The following is a 22,449-nucleotide window of genomic DNA, read 5'->3' on the forward strand; positions in this document are numbered from 1 at the left end:
TAACATTTTATTTATGTCTATGGATTTGTGGTGAGGTAAAAGTAAATACAAATAGGCTTTATTATCAGGACAAATAATAATGTTTGCAAAACATATAAACATATACAATATGAATGAATACAATGTCTTTTCAATCTCTGTCCCTCTGTCCCTAAAATTTCAAATTTTGCTCTGAATATTCAAACATGAATTATATGCAACAAAATTATTTTTTCTCCAATATTTTCTACAGGTAAAAGAAAACCTTCCTGTCTTTCACTATAACAATAACGAATTTGATGACAAAGTTTTGTTAGGTGATAAAGACTTCCTGGGTTTTATTTTTTGTTTTTCTGAGTCAGATATTAAACATTTTAAATATTTTTTTTACCCTCAGGAAATGCTCTAAATATCTGTATTTTTTTTTTGAACTAGGTGTCTTATTTATTTATTTATTTGGTTGCACCGGGTCTCTTAGTTGCAGCAGCAGCCTCCTTAGTTGTGGGAGGTGGGCTCCCTAGTTGTGGCATGTGAACTCTTAGCTGTGGCATGCATGTGGGATCTAGTTCCCTGAGCAGGGATCGAACCCGGGGCCCCCTGCATTGGGAGCGTGGTCTTAACCACTGCACCACCAGGGAAGTCCCTCTAAATATCTTTTAAGTACTCTAATTATAGTATAATAATGTTCATTTACCACTGATTTATTTATAACTAACTGCTCAAGAAAATGCATGAAAGCAGTGGCATCCTATTCATACATACACAAACATTATGTGTAAATGGCTATGAATATATTATTTCATTATTATAAAAATAATAACACTGTCAAGGGTTATAATGCTAATATATAATGAAAATATTTAAAAGGGCAAAATACTAGGTTGCAAAAATGTAAGGAAATAATAGCAATACAGAAATAACCAAAGTTTTCTTAATTTGAATGCTGACTAAATTATGCTCTGTGGGCCAATATTCTTACTGTAGCTTTGATAATAAGTAGGTCATCAATTACATATGGATAAACTAAGCCAGAGACAATATCATTTTTAGTTAATGAAATCAGACGGACGGTTCCTAGATTTCTAAAATAAGCAGATCATAATGTAGATCAGTATATTGGGTTAGTTTATCTTAGTACATTGGCTAAAAGTTTGTGCTGTATCTAGCTGGGATCAGCTCTGATTAGCTGGCCTTTGTTTGGACTTGCCATTGTCTGTGCTATCTACTTCAAAATATCTTTAATATCAAGTCTGGAAATAAGCAAAGAACAGTAAACTCAATGGCTTAAGGAGGTAAGTACTTCCTTTCAAAAATTGTTTTTCATCATTTCTCGTTTATACAGATTTACTTGCAAGTTCCACAACTGTAAAGAGTCTGGATATGGGAAATATTGCCTCACCATATAAACAGTTTTCTGCTTCAGTTCTCAGTCGCAAAGTTAAAGAAAAAGATATCTAAACTGATACACATAATAGAAATTTTATGAAGATAAAATTTTAAAACTTATTTACTTATAAGGTAGTTTTTCCCTTAGGGTGAGAGTATCATATATATACATACACACATACATATGCACATATGTGTGCATTTATATAAATTAATTCTAATGAAAATAATTTTTAAAGGTTTTTTTTTGCCACAATACACATTATTGCAACATATTTATTTAAAGATACCATTTAGAAATTGAGTTAAACTTCTTTGTTCAGATATTATACACACCCATATACACAGAGATGCAGGCATTGTGACAATTTTTATAGAAGTTTCACAGCCTTCTGACCGGAAACACTATATACACTTAATATTCTTCTGTCATATTATTAATTTCTCCTCCATTTGTTACATTTGTGCTAGATTTTTGCAGTATATAAACTATTAGTTGACCTATTTGCATTTTACTTAATCTCTATCCCCAAACTTTTATTTTTAATTGGACTTTTATTGTTTTAATAACATAGTTTTAATATTTATTAAAAAACATAGAATTTTACCTCCATAAAGAGTTCAGAATATTTAAATCTTCATTATTGTTGTCATTTCAACATATTTCCAGGTAATCACAGAAAAAAAAAAAAACAATATATGCTTTTGAGTTAGCAAATCTGAAAAAAAATCCAGCTCCTTTTGACTAGCTGTGTTGAACAAGGACAATTTACCCATACTCTCAACATTTCAGTTACTTTCGCTCGAGATAATAACATTTTCAAATGTTATCACGAGAATCAAGTGACTAAACATCATGACATTCAGTAGTCATTCCACCTAACATTATTTTTAGCAAGGAGTACTCTGATTTTTTTTCTCTCTTATGTTAAGGGTACTTCCTAATTTAGGTTTCCAACTTTTAATCCCAAAAGAAGATACATGAAATAAAGAATTAAAGAACAAAGAAGGGTGAAAATGTTGACATGAATTATAAAACTCAATTGGGAAATTGCTGCTATTGTTGATAGCTCTTCTTTTAAAATTATATTATGTATATTATAAAATTATAACATTCTATGTTGGTGTATTGAAGCGATTATAATAAATAATTTTTGAAACTTATTGTGTTAAAAATAACCCACCCAGTCTCAATCATCAAGGTATCATCAGTAAAAATGAATTTAATGGTTTAAGTCATTCAGATTTCTGATGTGATATTTAGATTTCTGCTCTTCCATTTACTTATTATGTGACCTTGGGAAAGTTACACCTGTGTAGGCTTTGTTTCCTCACTTCATAGTGCGATTAATATTTGTATCTACCACATAGGTTTGTTGAGAAAAAAAAAATAAAACACACAGAAAGTCTTTAGACTAGAATAGATTTCAGCTAATGCATCAGTAATTCTAATGGAAGCAAAGGTTCTCTGGACACATCATACCAGTGTCATGACTCCCATCCGATCCATTTCCCTGGCAGGACTTCGAGGGGTGAGCTTTGGTGTTGAGTGTCCACTGGGGGGAGATGAACTGGCCAGCGAAGAAGCTGTAACAGAGGCAGTGATGGAGGTACCTGGGTGGACCCTTGCTAAATTCAGGCCTTCCAGACTCACACTAGCCACTCTATTCTCAATTTCTTCAGCACGTAACTCTGTAGATTCTTTTTCTTCCTGAATTAGTCTGAAAGATACAGTTTAATTTTGATACATTTTATGCTGTTATAATGTTAATCGGAAATCATTAAATAAATAAATAAATAAATAAATAAATAACTTTGTGAACATTTTATATCAAATCTAATATTTTCTTTTTTCCCTAGGCAATATAACTTCAATAAATTCCAGAGACTTCCTGGCTGAAAATTAGAAAATCTTTCTTTTCAAATGATACATAATTCCTCCCAACTTTCATTTTCACCCCATTTCTATTCTACCACCTGTTAAAACTCTTTTAAAACCTGAGTGCCTAATTAATTTCTGCCACTAATTCTAATCTTACATTTGTACTCAGGAACAAATATATGAGACTTTTAGAAACACAAATCTCAACAAAGTCCTTGAGTCTTACCTCCTATCCAATGAAAAAGTATAACTGATAGAATCCTCAATAAATGGTTATTCATAATTATAATTTGGCCAAATAAAACACTGACTTAGCCAAGTTGCCTTTACATAAGCACCAAGCAATTTAATAATGTAGATATGAGAGATAGTTAAAATTTTTTTAAAAAATACTGTTGCTATAAATGCTTTTGAGAAGACAAAACACTATTACTCTTTCTTTAAATGGGGAGAAGCTTCAAGAATATGTATACATTATTTATTACAAAGACACAAAGAATAAAGAACTTTAGCTGGGTTGCTTCAAGATCCTATTTAAGTTGAATCTATACACATTTTGCATATTGATATAATAAAACTGGGTACCAGTAGAGTTTGTTTGAAAAATGGAGTTAGAAACCACCTCTCCTGAGATATTTTCCTCTTAACTACAAATGGCTTATTGTGATTTCCTATGATATAACCTTTAACTTCAAGGTTATGATCACTGCAAAGTTTTCTTTTTACGTATTTACTCTGGAAAAGTTTGGCAGTTTCTTACGAAACGTAACATACTCTTACCGTATAAGCCAGTAACTGTGTTCCTTCATATTTACCCAAAGGATTTCAAAGCTTATGTCCACACAAAACCCTTTACACAGATGTTTAGAACAACTTTATCCATAATTGTCCAAACTTGGAAACAATGAAGATATCCTTCAGTAGGTGAATGGATAAATAAACTGGTACATATATACAGTGGAACAATATTCAGTGCTAAAATGTAATGACCTATCAAGCCATGAAAAGACATGGAGGAACAATAAATGCATGTGACTAAATGAAATAAACCAATCTGAAGAGGCTACTTATTGTATGATTCCAAATATATGACACTCTGGAAAAGGCAACTATGGAGACAGTAAAAAGATCAGTGTTTTCTGGGGGTTGGGTGGGGGAGAGGGGTGAATAGGCAGAGCACAGCGAGTTTTGGGGACAGTGAAAACACTACGTCTGTACGATATCATAATGATGGATACACATTATTATACATTTTCCAAACAGCTAAGAGTGAACCATAATGTAAACTATGTATTTGAATGATATGATGTGTCAATGTAAGTTCATCAGTTGTAACAAATGTACCACTCTGGTTAAGGATGTTGATAACGGGGGAGGCTATGCACGTGTGGGGCTGGGGGTATATGGGGAATCATTGTACTTTTCCCTCGATTTTGCTGTGAATCTTAAACTTCTCTAAAAAATAAATCAATACAAATACTGAGGCAAATTTACTCTTAATTTTAATTTTTCACTTACACAAAGAATATGAATTCTGTTACTTTGAAGTTTATTTTCATGGTGCATTTTTTAACATCTTTATTGGAGTAAAATTGCTTTACAATGTTGTGTTAGTTTCTGCTGTATAACAAAGTGAATTCATGGTGCATTTTAACTTCACCCAAAGATCAGAATCCCAAAGGAAGGTTTAATTAAGTAACACAGTACAACATTATTAATGTTCAAACACATTCCAATGGAAAAACTGCCTCCTCTTCAAAAATGAAAAAGAAAAAGAAATTTTGTACTTTCAAATGATTGGTGTTGAATGATTCCAGAAAAACCTTCTGGTGACAGGCAATATGGTTCTGCTATACAAAAAATTGCAGTTTTAAACTCTAGGTATTCTATTAATTGTAAAGGAGAGTAAAACTTAGAGGAACTAGTTGAGTAAGAGATAGATTGAAGTTTAATCAAACAAAAAATCCAATGCTACCCAGATTTTCAGTTTATTTGGAAAACTCATCAAAGATTTCACTTTTACCTCATTCTTTTATATTGCTCTAATATCATCATTAATCTGTACATTTTTCATATATGTTTCTTACAAAAGCTGTCCTAATTTAATTCTGGGAATTTGTGAAAATGCACATTCTTATTCAGTAGGTGTGAAGCGAGGTCTGAGATGCTGCAGTTCTAATAAGCTTTATTGGTGATGCCAATGTTTCTGATCTGATGATCACATTTTTAGAATCAAGGTCTTCTAATCACTTGAGACCATCAAAAATCATTGAACTCACCTGATTTCTTTGTTGATAGCATCCAACTGTTCCTGAAGCATCATGGCTAGGGTCTGGGCATCAGAATGACCACTTGGAGAGAGAAGATCCATTGAGCTAAAAATCGTTTCTCTATCATCATCATCAATGTCAGACATTTCTGTGTCACTTTCAAAAGGGTGGCTGCTTAGCACTCCAATTTGTTGAGTTCTATTCCATTCATGATCCCCAAGAGATTTCACCTAGATGGTAAAGGAACAATTACAGTATTTATCATGCTGCTCATTTTCAAAGCATTATTCTGAAAATAAAAACTAAAAACATACATGCTTCCTTTATAGCTTACTTGGCAAAGGTAGAACTGATTATTATTAATATTTTAATTTATCATTTCAATAAAATAGTTCCTTGAATACTTAAATAAAGGTAGGTACTAATTTTCAGCATAAATATCAATATTTTAATAGGAATAAAAATGATAAACTTCTGCATGATTTTTAGTTCAACCCCAATTCAAGGCAGCAATTACTTTAAAGCACCTATGTTTGCAACATTTTAACTTGTTTTCAAATATAACAATCTCTATTCACTTGTACTTCAGCATTTTCATCTCTTATACTAATTAGGCTGAGGGTACGAATATTACCACACAATAAGTTACACAAGAATTCTCTCTCCAACATTCTAAGAAGGTATTAAAAAAAATATTGTGCAGAGGTTTAATTTCATCTCCAGTGCTCTGGTCACTTAAATGCCTCACTGATTTTTTTAAACCCAAGGCATACTACAATAATTTACATGACTATGTTTTTTAAATGAATATAATAAATCCTCCATGTGAACAAAAGTCTTGAGTAGCCAACAGACCAGTGCTTTTCAAGCTGTGGTCTGAAGGTAGGAGGTGGTTGAAAGTAAGAGAGCAGTCCTAGATTTTCTGCTTTTTAAAAAATTGTTTTTCATTTTTGTGATGATGTAAAATGACTTTTGGGGGGACCACAAGATACTGCCCTGAGTAGTTACTTCAGATTTGAGGACCTGAGTAAGTACTTGTGTTACAAATTGTTTTGGTACCAAGTAGCACTAATTAATACCACATAAAACTGAGAAAAGATCTGAGATGGATTTATTTATTCTTCGTTTGTTCATTTATTTATTTATCCATTCATTAGATATTGAATGCCTACTACAAGGGACTCATACATGACATGTAGTTGCCAGCTAAAAAATCAAAGGATGTCAAGAGCCTTGTATAAATAAGGACAAGTAGGTTATATAGTATTTTGGACCCATAAAAGAGGTTGAGGAAAACAAACTATACTTAGGGCACACAGGAACTATATTTTACTTCTCTATAAAATGCAACTATATACTTACTCAAAATATACAGCCTACAGATTTTAAGTTATTGACTGAATGAAAGGCTGGCACTGCAGCTTATAATGAACAGTTTTCTATAAACACTTTCAACAGTCTGTGTACATTTTCCTCAAAGTGTTACTAAAACAGTAATTATTATTAAAATATGTAATTTTAATTTACGATATGAGTGCCATTGCTTAAATGCCCAAGCAAACCAAAAGCCCATTTGTTTGGCAATATGGCATAACAGATAAAAATGTGGAATTTGAAATCACACGAATACAGGCTCAAGTTTTGACTCTATCACTTTAATGGCTGTGTAAGTCTGAACACTTAAAATTTCTCAGCTTCAATATTTTCACATCTGAAATTAGTATAAAATAGTATTCAATTTACAATGTTATGTGAATAAATACTTGGGACATACTTGGTTCAACTTTTGGTACGCAGTAAGGGTTATACGTTAGTTACAGTTTTTAAAATATGTTATATATCACACCTGAAACTAATAAAAATGAATTCTCTCAGTATTCAAATACTATCCAAAGTGGAAGAGTGCATTTATTTAAACCATCAAAGACTTGAAATAAAAAGTTTAACCTTTGGCTCATCTCTCCTCACACCCATGCGGCCTCTCCTTGGTCTTCTTATTACTTTAGTTGTCCTGTAGTCAGACTGGCTGTCCACTAGGGATCCAACAGAATACCGCAGCTCAGCTGAGGTGTCTAGATGAGTTCTGGAAACAAGGAAAACATAAAATATGCTCAATCTCAAAAATTAAACTTACCAGCAAATCACTATCCACTGCTTAATTGGCAGTAAAGCACAAATCCTCAAAGGAAGAAAAAAAAAAAGCTTCAAGGAAGAAAATAAGTGTTGAAGTGTAACTCTCAGAGGTCTCTTCGGAGGCTTATGTCAGAAACCCCAGTCTCAGTTTCATTCTGAAGGTCAAGTTCATTTTCTCTTTTTAGAATATTAAAAAACCTTTCTGTTTATTAATCATTATTTTCAAAAGCAGTAGTCCAATGGAACATGTTAAGATTGACAACCAAAATCCAGTGGCTTACATTCTGACAACTCTTAGTTTGAGCTATTTAGTGGATATCCCAGTACATGCTATTTATCACTGTATTTGTTTTAAATATTCCTCATTCAGCTAAGAGAAAAGTGTGTAAATTTTGGGTCACAAAATTATTTATTTTCCAGTGTTTTATTTTTCAATTTAGGAAATCAACAAAATACTTAAAATCAGATTGGCCCAAGGTTAATAATCTTATTTTTAAAATAAAATAGGATATTTCACCAGAAGGGTTTTTCAGCTTTTGATAAGACATTGTTCCAAAAAGATTAAGAAAAACCTTTTAATAAGCACATTTAATTCTGAAATCTGCTTAGAGACGAAACAGTTGGAAAATTCTAATTGGAAAATATTGTCAGACTGGTTTTCAAAAAACATGATAATAAAGTACACTGTAATCAAAGTGCACTAAAGGTTTCTCCAAGTATATTATTTATATAGAGATTTACAGCAAATTCAGTTTACTGCTACGATAATGATGATAATTACAAATGCAACATGCTGTCCTATAAAATGATCCATCATCATTAGGAAATATGCTTAAAGCTGTGTATTCTCTTGAACTTGGGGCCCCTGCTGATCTACTATGCTTTCACTCTTAGCTCTCTTTGTGAACAAAGACAAACATCCCCAAATATTCGGCAAGATTATAAAAGGTTAGGTGAGGTCTGGGTTCCTGAAAAAGTAGAAGACACTGACCTAACTGATGCATGTCTTTGTTTTGCCAAATTGGACATTAAAGCAAATGAACTAAAGAATCATCCCCCAAATAGATGACAGCTATTGTTTTTATAGCAGTGAACTTGAGACTTAGTCAAGCAAAATGGCTTTATTATGAATTAGTCATATATTAAAAACTAACCAACCAGGCCACAGTCATTAAATGGCACAACTCTCTGTCTTTATTTATAGCAGAGGGTGTAAGTTTCCTGAAGGCAAAGTTCAGATTTTAGTCACTACTGTATGCTCAAGGAGGTATTCCTAGAATACAATAAGAACTTAATAAATATCTGGTAAGACAATGAATGGATGCAATTGATTATAATACAATCCTAACTGTCTAGGTCAGAACATCCTAGGGACCTTTAGTCTGTGGCTGTTTAGGGTAATGTCTCTGTGGGTATCAGAGTAGAATTTCTAAAATTTTAACACATCATCCTAGGAGTATTGTTTTCTTGTTGTTTTATCTCTCAACTCCAAGTCATTTATAAAAACATGAACAAAACACAGATCTGGTCCCATCAAAGCCCCGCTCAAAACTCTTCAGTGTCCTTACAAGGTCCTCTACCTGGACCCCTCCTACTTCCCAGTTTCACTGCTAGTTACTCTCTGCCTTCTCTCTTCGTCTAGCTGTGCCGTCTGTCATTTTCTTCAAACTTATACTTTCTTTTGCTTTGAGCCTTAGAACATGCTATTCTTTCTGCCTGAAATCGTCTCTTCAAACATTTATGTGGTTACTATTCTTAAGGTCTCAGCTTAAAAGTCCCATCCTCATATACTATTATAGCTCCTGGTATTCCCTCTATTATAACGGTCCTCAAATTCATATTCCTGCATTTTCCATCTGGAACATGTATTCTTCACTACAATCACCACTGTATCTCCAATGTCACAGTCTCACAGGTAGAAAGTACTTAATTGATCTTGAGAGAACAAAGGCCTGAACCAACACCAACTGTAGAAGAGCCATTGCTTATACTTCATCTAAAGCAGTTACCCCTCACCTCTCTCTTTTTATTCAACTCTGTGATCTGTCAGAGGCAGTATATCCATATATTTCACTTTTAAAATTATTCTTGGTGTACAATATTTTGAGAGGCACTTGCAGATGTTAAGTTACAATACAGTCACTGGTTCCTTTAAACAAGGAACCAGGTAGATTTCCCTCCTGAATCTCCTGTGACTCTTGAATATAATCTCACAAAGGAGCTTCAATAGATAAACCAAGCACGAATTTTCATAGAGAAAAGCTGTTACCCATTTCTCTGCTTCCTGGGATGTCCTTCATTGTCCTTTCCAATTATCCAGATCCTACCCTTTCCCCTGAGTTGAGCCAAATCAGCCTTTCTCGGCCACTCTGGAACTCATTTTACTTTCTTCTCAGATGAGATTCTGGTAGAGGATATTAGTCACTGATACTCACTTTAGCTCAACTCTTCTTACCTCCCCACCTGTAAGATCAAAAACTAGTAGATGGGGCTTCCCTGGTGGCGCAGTGGTTGGGAGTCTGCCTGCCGATGCAGGGGACGCGGGTTCGTGCCCCGGTCTGGGAGGATCCCACATGCCGCGGAGCGGCTGGGCCCGTGAGCCATGGCCGCGGAGCCTGCGCATCCGGAGCCTGTGCTCCGCGGCGGGAGAGGCCACAGCAGTGAGAGGTCCGCGTACCGCAAAAAACAAAAAACAAAACAAAACAAAACAAAAACTAGTAGATGAAGTTCTCATGCACTTTCTGTCTTCTTTATTTTTTTTTCAATTATGTGCACTCAGAAATATGAATGTTCAAGAAATAATTGCTGTTTAATAAATATTCAGTTATCTCATTATAAATTAGCTATCTTAATAATTCCTATAATACTTTATATTTGTGAGTTGATTTACTGTTTACAAAACACTTTTCTCACTTGTTTCATTTATCTGCAAAGTAATCTTGTGAGATAGTCGTAAAATATTTTATAAAAATATTTTTATATAATGCATGTAAATATACATATTTATTTTATATAATTATGTAAATATACATATATATATATATTTGAACTTATTAAGGAAAAATGGGTTTTCCAAAATCAAACTGCTAGTTATTGGATGTCTAAGACCTAGGAATGTCAATTTTCTTATTTTTGGTCTAGTGTTGTTTCTATTACAATCCATTGTATCAAAGAATAGTTGTCCTGTATGTAGTTCCCAAGTTTCCCTGACGATCCTTCATTGTGGATTAATGTCACATTGTTAGGCTGCCATGATGACTCACTAAGGTGATGAACTTTTAGACAACACTCCTAGAACTCTGTATTTCTGAGACTGAAGGTCAAAAAGACAATGAAATGGTCATTTGGTCTTATTAAAATATGTTTCATTTGTTGACTGAATAATGCTAGTTCTATGTATTTACTGTTGGTATTTGATCAGCTCTTTCTTTCTCCTTTACCGTCATCATCATCATCACCATGTATATCACTGAATTAATAGCCTCAGATATATAAACCATAATAAAACATTAGAAAAATAAACATTATTTTCAAAATTAAAGACCTACATATTTAAAAGTTCCTTGGGTATATTTATGCCTCCAGAACTGTATTATTACACTAAACTGAATTCAAAATACTGTATTTTGTTCTTATTAATACTCACATTGAAGAGAATGTAAGCATCCTTAGGATTTTTTTAAATTTGGATTTTTCACCTGAGTGTCCAAAAAATGCTTTACTAGATATTCATTTATTCAACAATATCTATTGAGAGTATACTATATACAAGGTTTCTGTTTTTAGGTGCTGAGATTATAGTACTCAAAACAGACAAAATATTCAACCTTTGTGGAGCTAACATTCTTAGGATAAGCATCAAGAAAAATGGACTTTTAGAAGTCTGTGGTGGTCAAAAGTTTCAAATACCTGATATTGTGTTGTCTAACAAATAAATGCTCAAATGGGTGAATCCCTCTATGGTTTTTTATCAACTTTAAATAAAAGGCACTAAGCACAAAGGAAAATTATATGTGAATTATTGAGCTCGATCTGCCTATCTAGAGAGTAAACAAGGATCTCTTTGTTCTTTTTTTTTTTTAAGATTAGGTATAGAGTCAAAGTAGATGAGTACAAACAAGTTTACTTGAAGTTTTTTTTTTTAAAACACATTTAATTTCTCCTTCCCTCTTTATTGTAATTAGTTTAACAAAATAGTCAGATACTAAGTGATCATACCAATGTTTCTTCAGCAAAATTAAACATTGAAAACATTTCTGCATGTAGAGAAAATGACTCTTCCTGGAAAGAGATATAATCTCTGTATATATGGATCCACTTCTTCATTTACAATATATAAGAAGACATAGTTCTATATATATTAAATACAGAATATGAAAGGTAATAATTTATATTTTTATTGCATATTTGAGGGAAGAATTACTGAATTCGAGAATTATTTTTGAGTGTAGAAACTGTAAATCAGTAAGGGATCAAAATAGGGCAATGCCTGCTGAGAAACAGGAGGTACTTATTTATTTTACTTGAGGAGATATGAAACCATAAGGAAATTCATATTGATTATTGGTGAAAAAGCTTTTTATTTAATGTTACCTTGATATTGTGGGTTCAATTAAAGAGCCAGTTCTCATTTTCAACTGGTCAAGTTCAGATCTCAGCTTTTCAATTTCTTCTGCTAATCTTTCCTAAAAATCAAAGAGGCGTTACTCAGATGATATGCATATGCCAATAGTACCAACACTCAACTATGATAAACCAAACAACCAAGCTTAATGACTTTTTAAAAATGGAAAAAATGATCAACATATTTTTATTACATATTGGTAGATATGACAGCAAAAAATGCCTGATTTTCTCCTTGAAATGAAAATATGACAGCAGAAATCAATAAAATTTTATCTACATTCCCTAACATTCACTAATGCTAAGTTTTTCTAAACATATGGGAAAACTAAGGTCATGACCAGCTATGTATACATCACTTCAAAATCTGAGTAGAAAGTACAGCAGTTTAAAAAGTAAAGAAAAGGGGCTTCCCTGGTGGCGCAGTGGTTGAGAGTCCGCCTGCCGATGCAGGGGATGCGGGTTTGTGCCCCGGTCTGGGAAGATCCCACATGCCGCAGAGCAGCTGGGCCTGTGAGCCATGGCCGCTGAGCCTGCGCGTCCGGAGCCTGGGCTCCGCAACGGGAGAGGCCACAACAGTGAGAGGCCCGCGTACCACAAAATAAATAAATAAATAAATAAATAAAATAAAGAAAAGGTCTTATTTCTACAGTAAGTAAAGGATTTCTACCATCCTATAATGGTCGAAGGACACATGGGTGAAAGAGAAGGAAGATTAAATTAAAAGGATGAGAAAAACATTATCACTTGATATGAGTTAAAATTATTAGCTCGATATTGGTACAATAATTTATGCATTTGATAATTTTCTCAGATTGGCATTAACAGTTTCAGTCTGCAAATTTATGAAGATGAGGGTGATCTTATAGCCCTTAATTAAATACTCATGTAAGGACTTAATTTTGTTTTTGTGATTATAAATTTTATAACATTATAAATGTGTCCTTCCAGATTTTCTATTGCTGTTATTCTTCCCCCTCCATGTGGCCAATGCTGGACATTTTACTGGACTCATACTTCTTTTCTCACCACAATTTTTTGTCAATGTGGCCTTTGCAATGTTTCTCTTATCTGCTCCTTTTAAAATTCTTTCTACCACCATCCTACATTACACATGTTTTTACCTTTTTCCTGAATTATTTTACCAGCTTCCACGATGTATTGCTACCTTCAATCTCTTTCCCACACATTCCTCTGCTAGATGTATCATTTTAAAAAAACACGTTTGATCAAATAAAATCTTTGTTTATAATTATTTGATAGTTTCTTATTGTATTTATTAATTCATTTATTCATTATTTCCACAAATATGCATTGACCACCTCTTGTGTGATAGGCCCTAAGATAAAACAGTGAACTAACAAATTTCTTGCCCTCATGTAATTTACAATCTAGCAGAAAAGATAGTAAACAATTTGGATTTATAGGATGTTGGTAGGAAGGAGAAAATAGGAGAATAATGGAAGGACTCTCCAATAAAGTGATATTTTAGCAAAGACCTAGAGAAAGGGAGGGAGTTAAAATATACATTAGGAAAAGGAATGGCAGATAGAAGAAATGGCAGGTGCAAATGCCTCTTAGGGGGACTATTCTGGTGAGGGAGAGGATAAGGTGGCCATTGTGACTAGATTGGAGAGATTAAGGAGAGAGACAAATGGGAATGGATTTAGAAAATCATGCTTACAGGGTTTGGTAAGGGTAGACCTGAAAGCCTTGCAAACCGCTTTTAAACCGTTTGACTTTTACTCTGAGTGACACAGGAAATGATTGGGGGATTTCTGAGCAGAGAAATGACCTGATTATTCTGATGGCTGTGAAATGGACTGATGAATGGGACTGGGAAGTAGAAAAGATAAAAAATTATTATGTTCTTCCAAAAACAGGCAAGAGAATTATGGCTTGGATAACAATGGTGTTAGAAAGAGAATGACAAGGATATTGGTTGTATTTTGAAGATAGAATTAAGATAATTTGCTATTGGACTGGCTATGGGGTGTGTGATAAAGAAAGAGGTCAAGAACAGCTCCAAAGTTTTTAGCCTGCGTAGTTAAGAGAAAGAAGTTGTGATTTACGGACAAGACTGCTGCTGGTGGTGATTAGGTTAGGTGGTGGTGGTGTTTGGGGGCTTGGGGGATTACTTGTTAAGACTGAGATGACCATGTGTCCAAACAGAGATACTGGGTTGACTCTTGAATATATGTACTCCCTCAGGGAAGAGGAAGTATAGTAGGTGACCTAAATTTGCAAATTCTCAATTTACAGATGGTATTTAAATCCATGAGCTCACCAGGGACCGAACATAGAGAAGAAATCCAAGGACAGTCCTAGGAACTTCAAATTTTAGAGATCAAAATAATGAAGAGAAACATGAAAAGAAGAGGTTGAGTATTATGAAGGATATTTACTAATAATGGACTGTGAGTTAAAGATAATCGAGTGAAAATTTGAGGAGTTATAGGAGATGTGGTTAGATGAGGAAATGTGCTCAGCTGTATGGAATGATATTCAGAAATGAGGTATGACGTGGGATTTGCTGCCTCTAGTGATTGACATGAACAGGAATGCAAAGCATGGAATGATTAGTACTGCAGGTTGCCTGGGCAGACTTTCGGAGCTACAGGCTTGGGTAGGAGGTTGGGGAGTGGGTCCTGGGGATCTTGCCAGAAGCACACAGAGCTTTGGATAACATAACATTCCATAACAGGAGTAAGTCCCGAATTCACAATCTGTTTACACCCTAGTTCTTTAAACACATACCAGTCACAGCAAACTTCTGGTGATTCAGCAAATCAACCATCTTTGTTTCCTCTGTGCTATTGCATAGTTATCATCTTCTTCCCTACCCTTCTTTATTTGTTAAGTTCAAATGTGCCTTCAAGAGCCTGATGAAATGTTATCTTCTTCATTGTAGACTTTCTGAACTACTTCAGAAAGAATTAGATGCTATCTTCTAGGCACCATATTGTATTACCCTAATACACCTATCTTTCGGGGTTTAAGGGTGTGTACATCCTGACTGTGGGACTAAATAGTTATTTTTTAAATTAACATCATAATATGTAGTATCAATAAGGTTAAATGTACAATTGTTCTTTCTTATCTTTATTCTCTCATCTTTTCCAATACCTTCCAAATGACATACTGTTGCCGGATCTCCTTCCCTTCCCTCCTTCCTTCCCTCCTTCCTCCCTCTCTTCCTCCCTTCCTTCCTTCCTTCTATTACTCCCTCTCTCTCTCCTTTCTGTTTCCATTCCTTCCATCTTTTGTTTAATATACATCTATAAGTCACTTCTTAAGTTAGTGATTTTATACTATTTCATTTACTGATGCTGAACCAAATGAAATAAGACAAAATTGCTAACAAGAATTTTACATGTTAAGGAAGGAGGAAAACACATTAGCAATTAGAGCTTTTAACATTTTATAATCTGGTCCTTATCTGCCTAGTCTATCACATATCCTACAATAAGAATAACTGATTCCAGCCAAACTGTTATGTCCATTATTATTTAAGATATCAAACTCATTACTCACCTCCTCCCCACTCTATGCACTTGCAATCATGGCACAGGCACTGTATTTGAAAGTCTTGCAAAACAGTCCTATCTTTCCTTAAAGCATTCTGAAGCTTTCTTTATAGCAGCAATGTATATTGATCTCTCCTACCTGTAGTTCTTACTATCTTTCATTCATTTGACACTTGGCATCTGTGACTCTACAACTCATTGCTTTGTGTTTTCTCTCCTCAATTAGACTTTTCAGGGACTTTAGAACTAAGTTCATGTTTGCAAATATAACAGCACAATTTTATGCACAGTAGGTATTTAATACATTTCTGCTAAAATAATATCTCAAAATAGACACAAATCAGTGCATACATTTTTATCCCATTTATATAAAGCATGAAAAAAGTCAAAACCATTTTTTTTGTTAGAAGTCAAGATAATGATTATCCTTTAGGATAAGAGTAGTGATTATATGCTAACTAAGTGGGGCTTCCAGGATGTTGATTTTCAGTGTGTTTGGTTTGTAAAAATTCATCAAGCTCTCCCTATATATGTACACTTTTCTGTATGTATAATATAAAAGTTAAATATTTTTAAAAGATAACATCCTAAAATTATTATCAAATTTATTTTATAACAAAATATTCACCAATGTGAAATAGAAAAGTGGGCAAAATGTAAGCTTCCATAATACCTTGTCATGTAAAGATTCTTCCAGATTCTTTCTGAAAGTTTCTGATTCTTGAATTAAAACGTTCTACAGAAAAGAAAAAAAACAGATAAATAATAAATAAAACAGAAAATAATTAAATGTGTAGATTAATTTTTTATCACTCAAGAATCTTCTTTGATTCCTTCCTTGGTGCATCTATTTTTTCGTTTCCATGGAAACCAAGTTTCAGTGGAATTTTTAAACAAGACACCTTAACATTTTTAGAAATACATAATTTAAATAGGAAATGTCATTTTGTAACACTTGGATTGACAAATAAGATAAATATTAACTTTTAAGCTATTTCTGACTGCCTCTTCCCAGTCTTTTTAAAATTTGAAATAATTAGGTTACTTTTCAAATGAGAAAAAGTGAATAAAAAGCAAAATATTAGCCAAAGCTATCATAGAGAAGAATTCAGATAAACTCATTTTTACTACCTGAAAAAAGAAGAAATTGTAATATCAGATTATTTTAGAAGTTCAATTTCTGGATATTTATTTCAAATACACAATTAACAATTTCTTATAATGTTTAAATTATTAGATAAACAAAAATAAAATATTAGCTTTTTTAAAAACTAATGTTACATATCATGATGTGGAAATAACTTGCATCATAGATTTGAAAAAAACCCTTGCCATAAAAGTATTAATGTTACATATCATGATGTGGAAATAACTTGCATCATAGATTTGAAAAAAATCCTTGCCATAAAAGTATTACTGTTGTAAAAGCTTTATGCTTTTCTTATAGTATTACAAAGCATGATTTAAAATAATGTATTCTTTTCAAATTTATAGAGTTAAATTAAAACAAGACTGTGGTTATTGGCATGCATTTGGCGCTGAATGGGAAGAAGGCATGGCTTATGACTTCTTAATGGGTAAATTAATCAAACTACTTTAACATTTCATTGAAACATTTTTCCTATTTTGGTTTAGTGTATGGAGCACGGGAAAATGTCTAGCTTACGTAGCGATTGGCATTCCATCTAAATTTCCAAAATGATTTCTCCACCTAGGTTTTAGTCCCTACCTTTTTTTATAGTCTGGAATTGGCAACCAGCTCACTAGCTCTTGCTGGTCAGGTAGTCACCAACTATTAATCGGACATATTAACTGTGAATGAAATTGCAGATTGTTCAGAAACACTTTTTTGGAAACAATGCAGCTGAAAGCTTTGCATTTCTAAACTCTGTGGTGGGACTGACACTAGTGCTATTGGTGATATAAACTCACTCATATTTTGGCTTTTAGACTAGCAGTAGATTCAGTTACTTGAAACATTTGTGTGATTCAAAGCAAGCCTCCCCACACACTCCAAAATACTAATTTTTGTCTTACTCTTCTTTTTTGCATACCACGTGAAAGACAACTGAAATATTTTCATCACAAAAGTGCAACACTTTTTAATACCTTTGTCTTATATGATCATGCTAATATGTAAGATTTATATACCATGTAACATTTTTTATTCATTTAAAAATTGACCTTACATATTTTTACAGAAACTATTTGTTCACTTTTAAGAATATATCAGGCTTTTTTTAAATTAAGGAAAGTAAATGGATCATCTGAACAATGCAATGATTGTAGCAGAGTGTAAAACAAACATGATTATAAGAACATAGCTGATAATCATGTGATTCTACTGGTCCTTTTACCTTCTCTTCTAGAGCAGCCATTCGTTCCTTTAAGTGTAGCTGTAAGCGTTCATTGGATTCAGTCAGAAGTCTATCCACAGTATCGGATAATCTTTTGTTGTGCTCCTCATTCATTTTCTCTCTTTGCCTAGCCTTACATTCAAAAAATAAATAAATAAATTTAACATAAAAATCACTTAAAAATATTTGGGTTTGTTTTTGTATTTTTTCTAGTTTTAAAATTGGATTTAATTTTATGTCTGTTTTGATTAAATTGGCAGAAACTTTTTTTAATGCACAGGGCATATTCATATGACTTTAAATATAACCTATAATTGAGACAGACATTCAGTTCTTATATGTAGAATATAAATCCATAAACTGATGCTTGAGAGGGACGGTCTTAAAATACATACTCTTTGAAGTTCTTGATTTTTCTCTTCAAGTTGACCTTCTAGATGCCTCATACGTTCTTCAATGTTTCCATGTCTTTCTTCAGCCTGTTAAGAAATATGAAGAATGCACCTGACATGTAAGATATGGTTAACACTTTTCCTCTAAATAAACTGAAATAAAATGTAAAGCAAGCTACTACCAACCGCAAATGTAGTTTTCGAAAAATAAACTTTTTTTAAACAGGCAGCTGAACAGCATTGCTTGAAATGTGTCAGCTACAAAGGCCTGTTACATCCAAGCATCAGCAAAACACTGGAGTTATTTATGAGCAATGAAATCAGCCAAATGTAACATGCAGACTGTGCATGGTTTGAACACAAACCTGCCATTGTCCAATCTTAAGCTCCTGAAGCACTGAACTGCACAGATGGTCGATTATCAATAAATAAAAGTAACATAATTTTTACAAATGAAAAGAAAAACTTAGATGAATTCTATTTAGCAATAGAAAGTAAAGTCCAGTAGGACTACCTTCCTACGTATGGAGATCATTTCTTGTAGTTTAGCTTCCATAACATATTGATAATCATCAGATGAGGTAGAAGAGGTTGGATCAGACTAACGAGTCAAGGAAAAGGAGAGGGACAAAATTGAAAAATCAGAACTAAAGGCACTGACACTGAACAGAACATAGCACAGAATGCTTAAAAGAAAAATGTGACAGCAAATTTAATACTTTAATAGAATTTTATGTGGAAAGAACTACACTGAAATCTGGTGAACATGATGAAGTTGATGGTTATAAGTGAAAAATAATGATATGCTCAAATAAAAAGCTACCAACCTAAGGTATGGAAGGTTAGTGATGGCTGGCAATGAAAGACCACTACAGAATGAATTAAAGCAACTCTGAAAGAGTCATGTAATAATTGGAATTACGGGAAACCAAACACTAGAATATGTCGCTGATAGATTGTTAAAAGTTTAATATTTTGGTTTGTTTGTTTATCATATTACTTAAAAATAACAGAAACAAAGTACCTCAATATTGAGGAGTAGGCCAAGGCAATGACTCAGGTGAAATAAATTTGGAACAAAATTTATTATAAACCCAGCTCTGTAGAAATCAGAGAAAAAGCTAAGCCACGGGGTTAATTATTATGAGTATTCTCCAATTCAAGCAGGATTGAGTTTCCTCAGCAGCACTGGCAAACTTGCAAAATGACTTCTGGTCTCTGAATACACACTATGGCTGTAGGTGTAGAACCTCAGCGCCTATTCTTAGACATAGCCTTAATTTGACATTTTAAATGAAAATGATTAAAAGTCCTCAAATAAAGTGACAATAATGCTGTGAGGACAAGAAAACTTATTGTGAATTCTCCTGAATGACACTAGGGACCACTCTAAAACTGATTCTGCATTGATCTGTTGCTATGGAAACAAAATAGTGCCCTAAAGTGAATAGGCAGCACAGTGCCTTTTGTGAGCTAATGTTTGCCCAGTGCCAAGGTTAGTTACATGTCTTGGAAGTGAATGTCAGGTTACCACAGATGCAGAGTGTTCAACACATGTGACATTGCTGATAGCTGAATTGTATTAGTATGTTATGCACAGATTACATGTAAAGTTACATCAACATTTTAATCATAATTACACGTTAAATAATCACAACAGCCAAAGTACCCTATGTCAGGATAACAAAATTTAACTCCAGAGCATATTCTATTACATTTTATAAGTTTATTCTAAAACAGTGAAACTTACTTTATGCAAATATAGGACTATATATAAATATATCATGCAGTACCTGAAAAGAAATAGTAACCTATTCATGTATTGGTTCATATGCATATGTACTATTTTATGCAACAAATTCCAACTTAATCTATAAAATAAACATTTAACATTTAACTGCTGTGCTTATGCAAATAATAACTCAACATTTACATTTTGAAAGATTTTTCTTCTGATATTCTTATTTCATAAATCAGGAAAATAATGAAGAAATAACAAATAACCGATTTCTCTCCCCAAATTTCCAACCAGAAGCAACACAGAATGCCATCATAGTCTTCAAATGCCACAAAATGATTTTATAATATTTTTTAAAGTTTATAATTCAATTAAGAATACAGTAAATGGTTCAAAATATTGCTGAAATTATGTATTTTAAATTCTTAAACATATCTGTAATCTCTCAAAAGTACATTTTAACAAGCAGTTAATGTTATGACAATTAATCTGGTGACTGACTCAAGGTAGTCAAGGCATGAACATTTCAATTTCCAAAACTGTTCATTCAAATATACAAGTAAGTCAGTAGATCTTTCAAAGGTCCTTAAAACTTCTAGCTGTTTCCATCTTAACTACTGAAAACACACCAAACATTGTGAAAATTCACTTCAGAGATTAAACGAGAATTCTGTCATGTTTAAATCACTGTTATTGTTGATACTTTTTATTGGTACTAAAAATGAATGAAATACCTTATGGAATTCAAGATGAATTATGTCCTTGCTGAGGAATATGCACTTTAATTAAAGAAGTAAACATCATAAATCATAAGACTGGGATCCCAAAATGTTTATTATTTAACTGTATATACACTCACCAAAGCCAAATTTTTAATTTTATCCCTAGCCATTATTCAATACTTCTGACTTTCTAAAAGCCTTAAATGAACTTTAGCTACCTATTTTTACACACACACACACACCACACTGGTAGAAAAAAAGATATTCTTATCAACCAAAGAATAAATTCAGACATCATCTCTAAACAAACACTGGATCAATTTGCAACCACTATTGCTTTATGTTCACCTTAACCTTATGAAGCCTGCAATTTAAGCAACTGGTGTAAATACTATAGTCACATACGAACAATCTGCTATATTTTGACTCCTTGATGGGATATAGGGCTTATCTTGGTTTCACTCTTTAATGTGACAAGGCAATTTTCAAACGAGCTAAAGTTTTAGAAGAAAACTTTACAGTTTTCTTTTATAGGCAGAAATAGTTTTGAGAAGAATGTGAATATATTTGAAAATGGAGAAGCAATCAAATTTAAAGAGAGGAGGGCCAAAGAGAAGAAAACAATAGTGGCAGATAATAAAAGTAGAAAAAATACTTATAGGCCAATTAAAATATATGAGGGATTGTTAACAATATCATTCAAAATATAGGAGAGGAAGCCTAGGTTTAAACTAAGCATAAATCATAAAGTAGTGAGAAGTCAAAAATATTATGAAGTAGAAAAGACTATGGAGATCAATAATAAGATATTGAAAACAAATTGGAATTGAAATAATGAATAACTAAAACCGGTTCTACAGACAGTCCCTAAAGGTCTTGAGAACAGAGATAAGAAAATGGTCAAAAATCATTTTAGCCATAACGCTTGGGAGAGCAAATGAAAGACCGATCTTCAAATGTTATAAAAGGGTTACAAGCAGAGGGAGTACACTGAAAATAAAATCTCAGCACCAGAGGTATGTGAATAATGAATTAAATATGGCGATAATCTAAAAACTCTATATCTGAAATAATGTTGATACAGAGCCAGTCAGGAGAGAAAGCAGTAAAAAGGACAAGCAGAGTGAATTCTAACATTTTCATACTTTTTAAGAGAGGTAAAACTGCTGAAAAGTGAGGAAATCAAAGGGGTCTATTCCCTTTTAATTCCCTTTCTATTCTCTTTTAATTCCAGATGAAGTGGAATTTTAGCAATATATTATCAGGTAGGAGTGAACTGAGGAAATTATTTTGGGTGCATAAGTGAATATATGTATCAAATATGACCTCAATAAAATAAAATAGAGGGCAAAACAGATGAGACACCTATTTTAAGTTGTTTTTTTTTTACATTCTAAATTAAGGATTCTTAGGAATTTTTAAAGCCTCATATGTCAAGTA

The 22,449-nt window shown here is 33.1% G+C and overlaps 1 protein-coding gene across 16 annotated transcripts in view; it reads right to left on the reverse strand.

Annotated features, from left to right (window-relative positions):
* PPFIA2 (PTPRF interacting protein alpha 2) overlaps window positions 1–22,449 on the reverse strand; it is a gene marked incomplete at both ends in the record, with an annotated part of 446,629 nt that overhangs the window by 78,046 nt on the left and 346,134 nt on the right. For all 16 annotated transcript variants that reach the window (XM_079715018.1, XM_079715015.1, XM_079715013.1 and 13 more), the window contains 7 exons: window positions 2,849–3,086; window positions 5,527–5,747; window positions 7,465–7,600; window positions 12,244–12,335; window positions 16,474–16,536; window positions 18,158–18,289; window positions 18,553–18,636. In XM_079715018.1, the coding sequence (XP_079571144.1) occupies window positions 2,849–3,086; window positions 5,527–5,747; window positions 7,465–7,600; window positions 12,244–12,335; window positions 16,474–16,536; window positions 18,158–18,289; window positions 18,553–18,636 (966 nt within the window). The remainder of the gene's footprint in view (window positions 1–2,848; window positions 3,087–5,526; window positions 5,748–7,464; window positions 7,601–12,243; window positions 12,336–16,473; window positions 16,537–18,157; window positions 18,290–18,552; window positions 18,637–22,449) is intronic.

This window comes from Hyperoodon ampullatus (assembly GCF_949752795.1).
Source record: "Hyperoodon ampullatus genome assembly, chromosome: 11".
In the NCBI taxonomy this organism is placed as follows: domain Eukaryota; kingdom Metazoa; phylum Chordata; class Mammalia; order Artiodactyla; family Ziphiidae; genus Hyperoodon; species Hyperoodon ampullatus.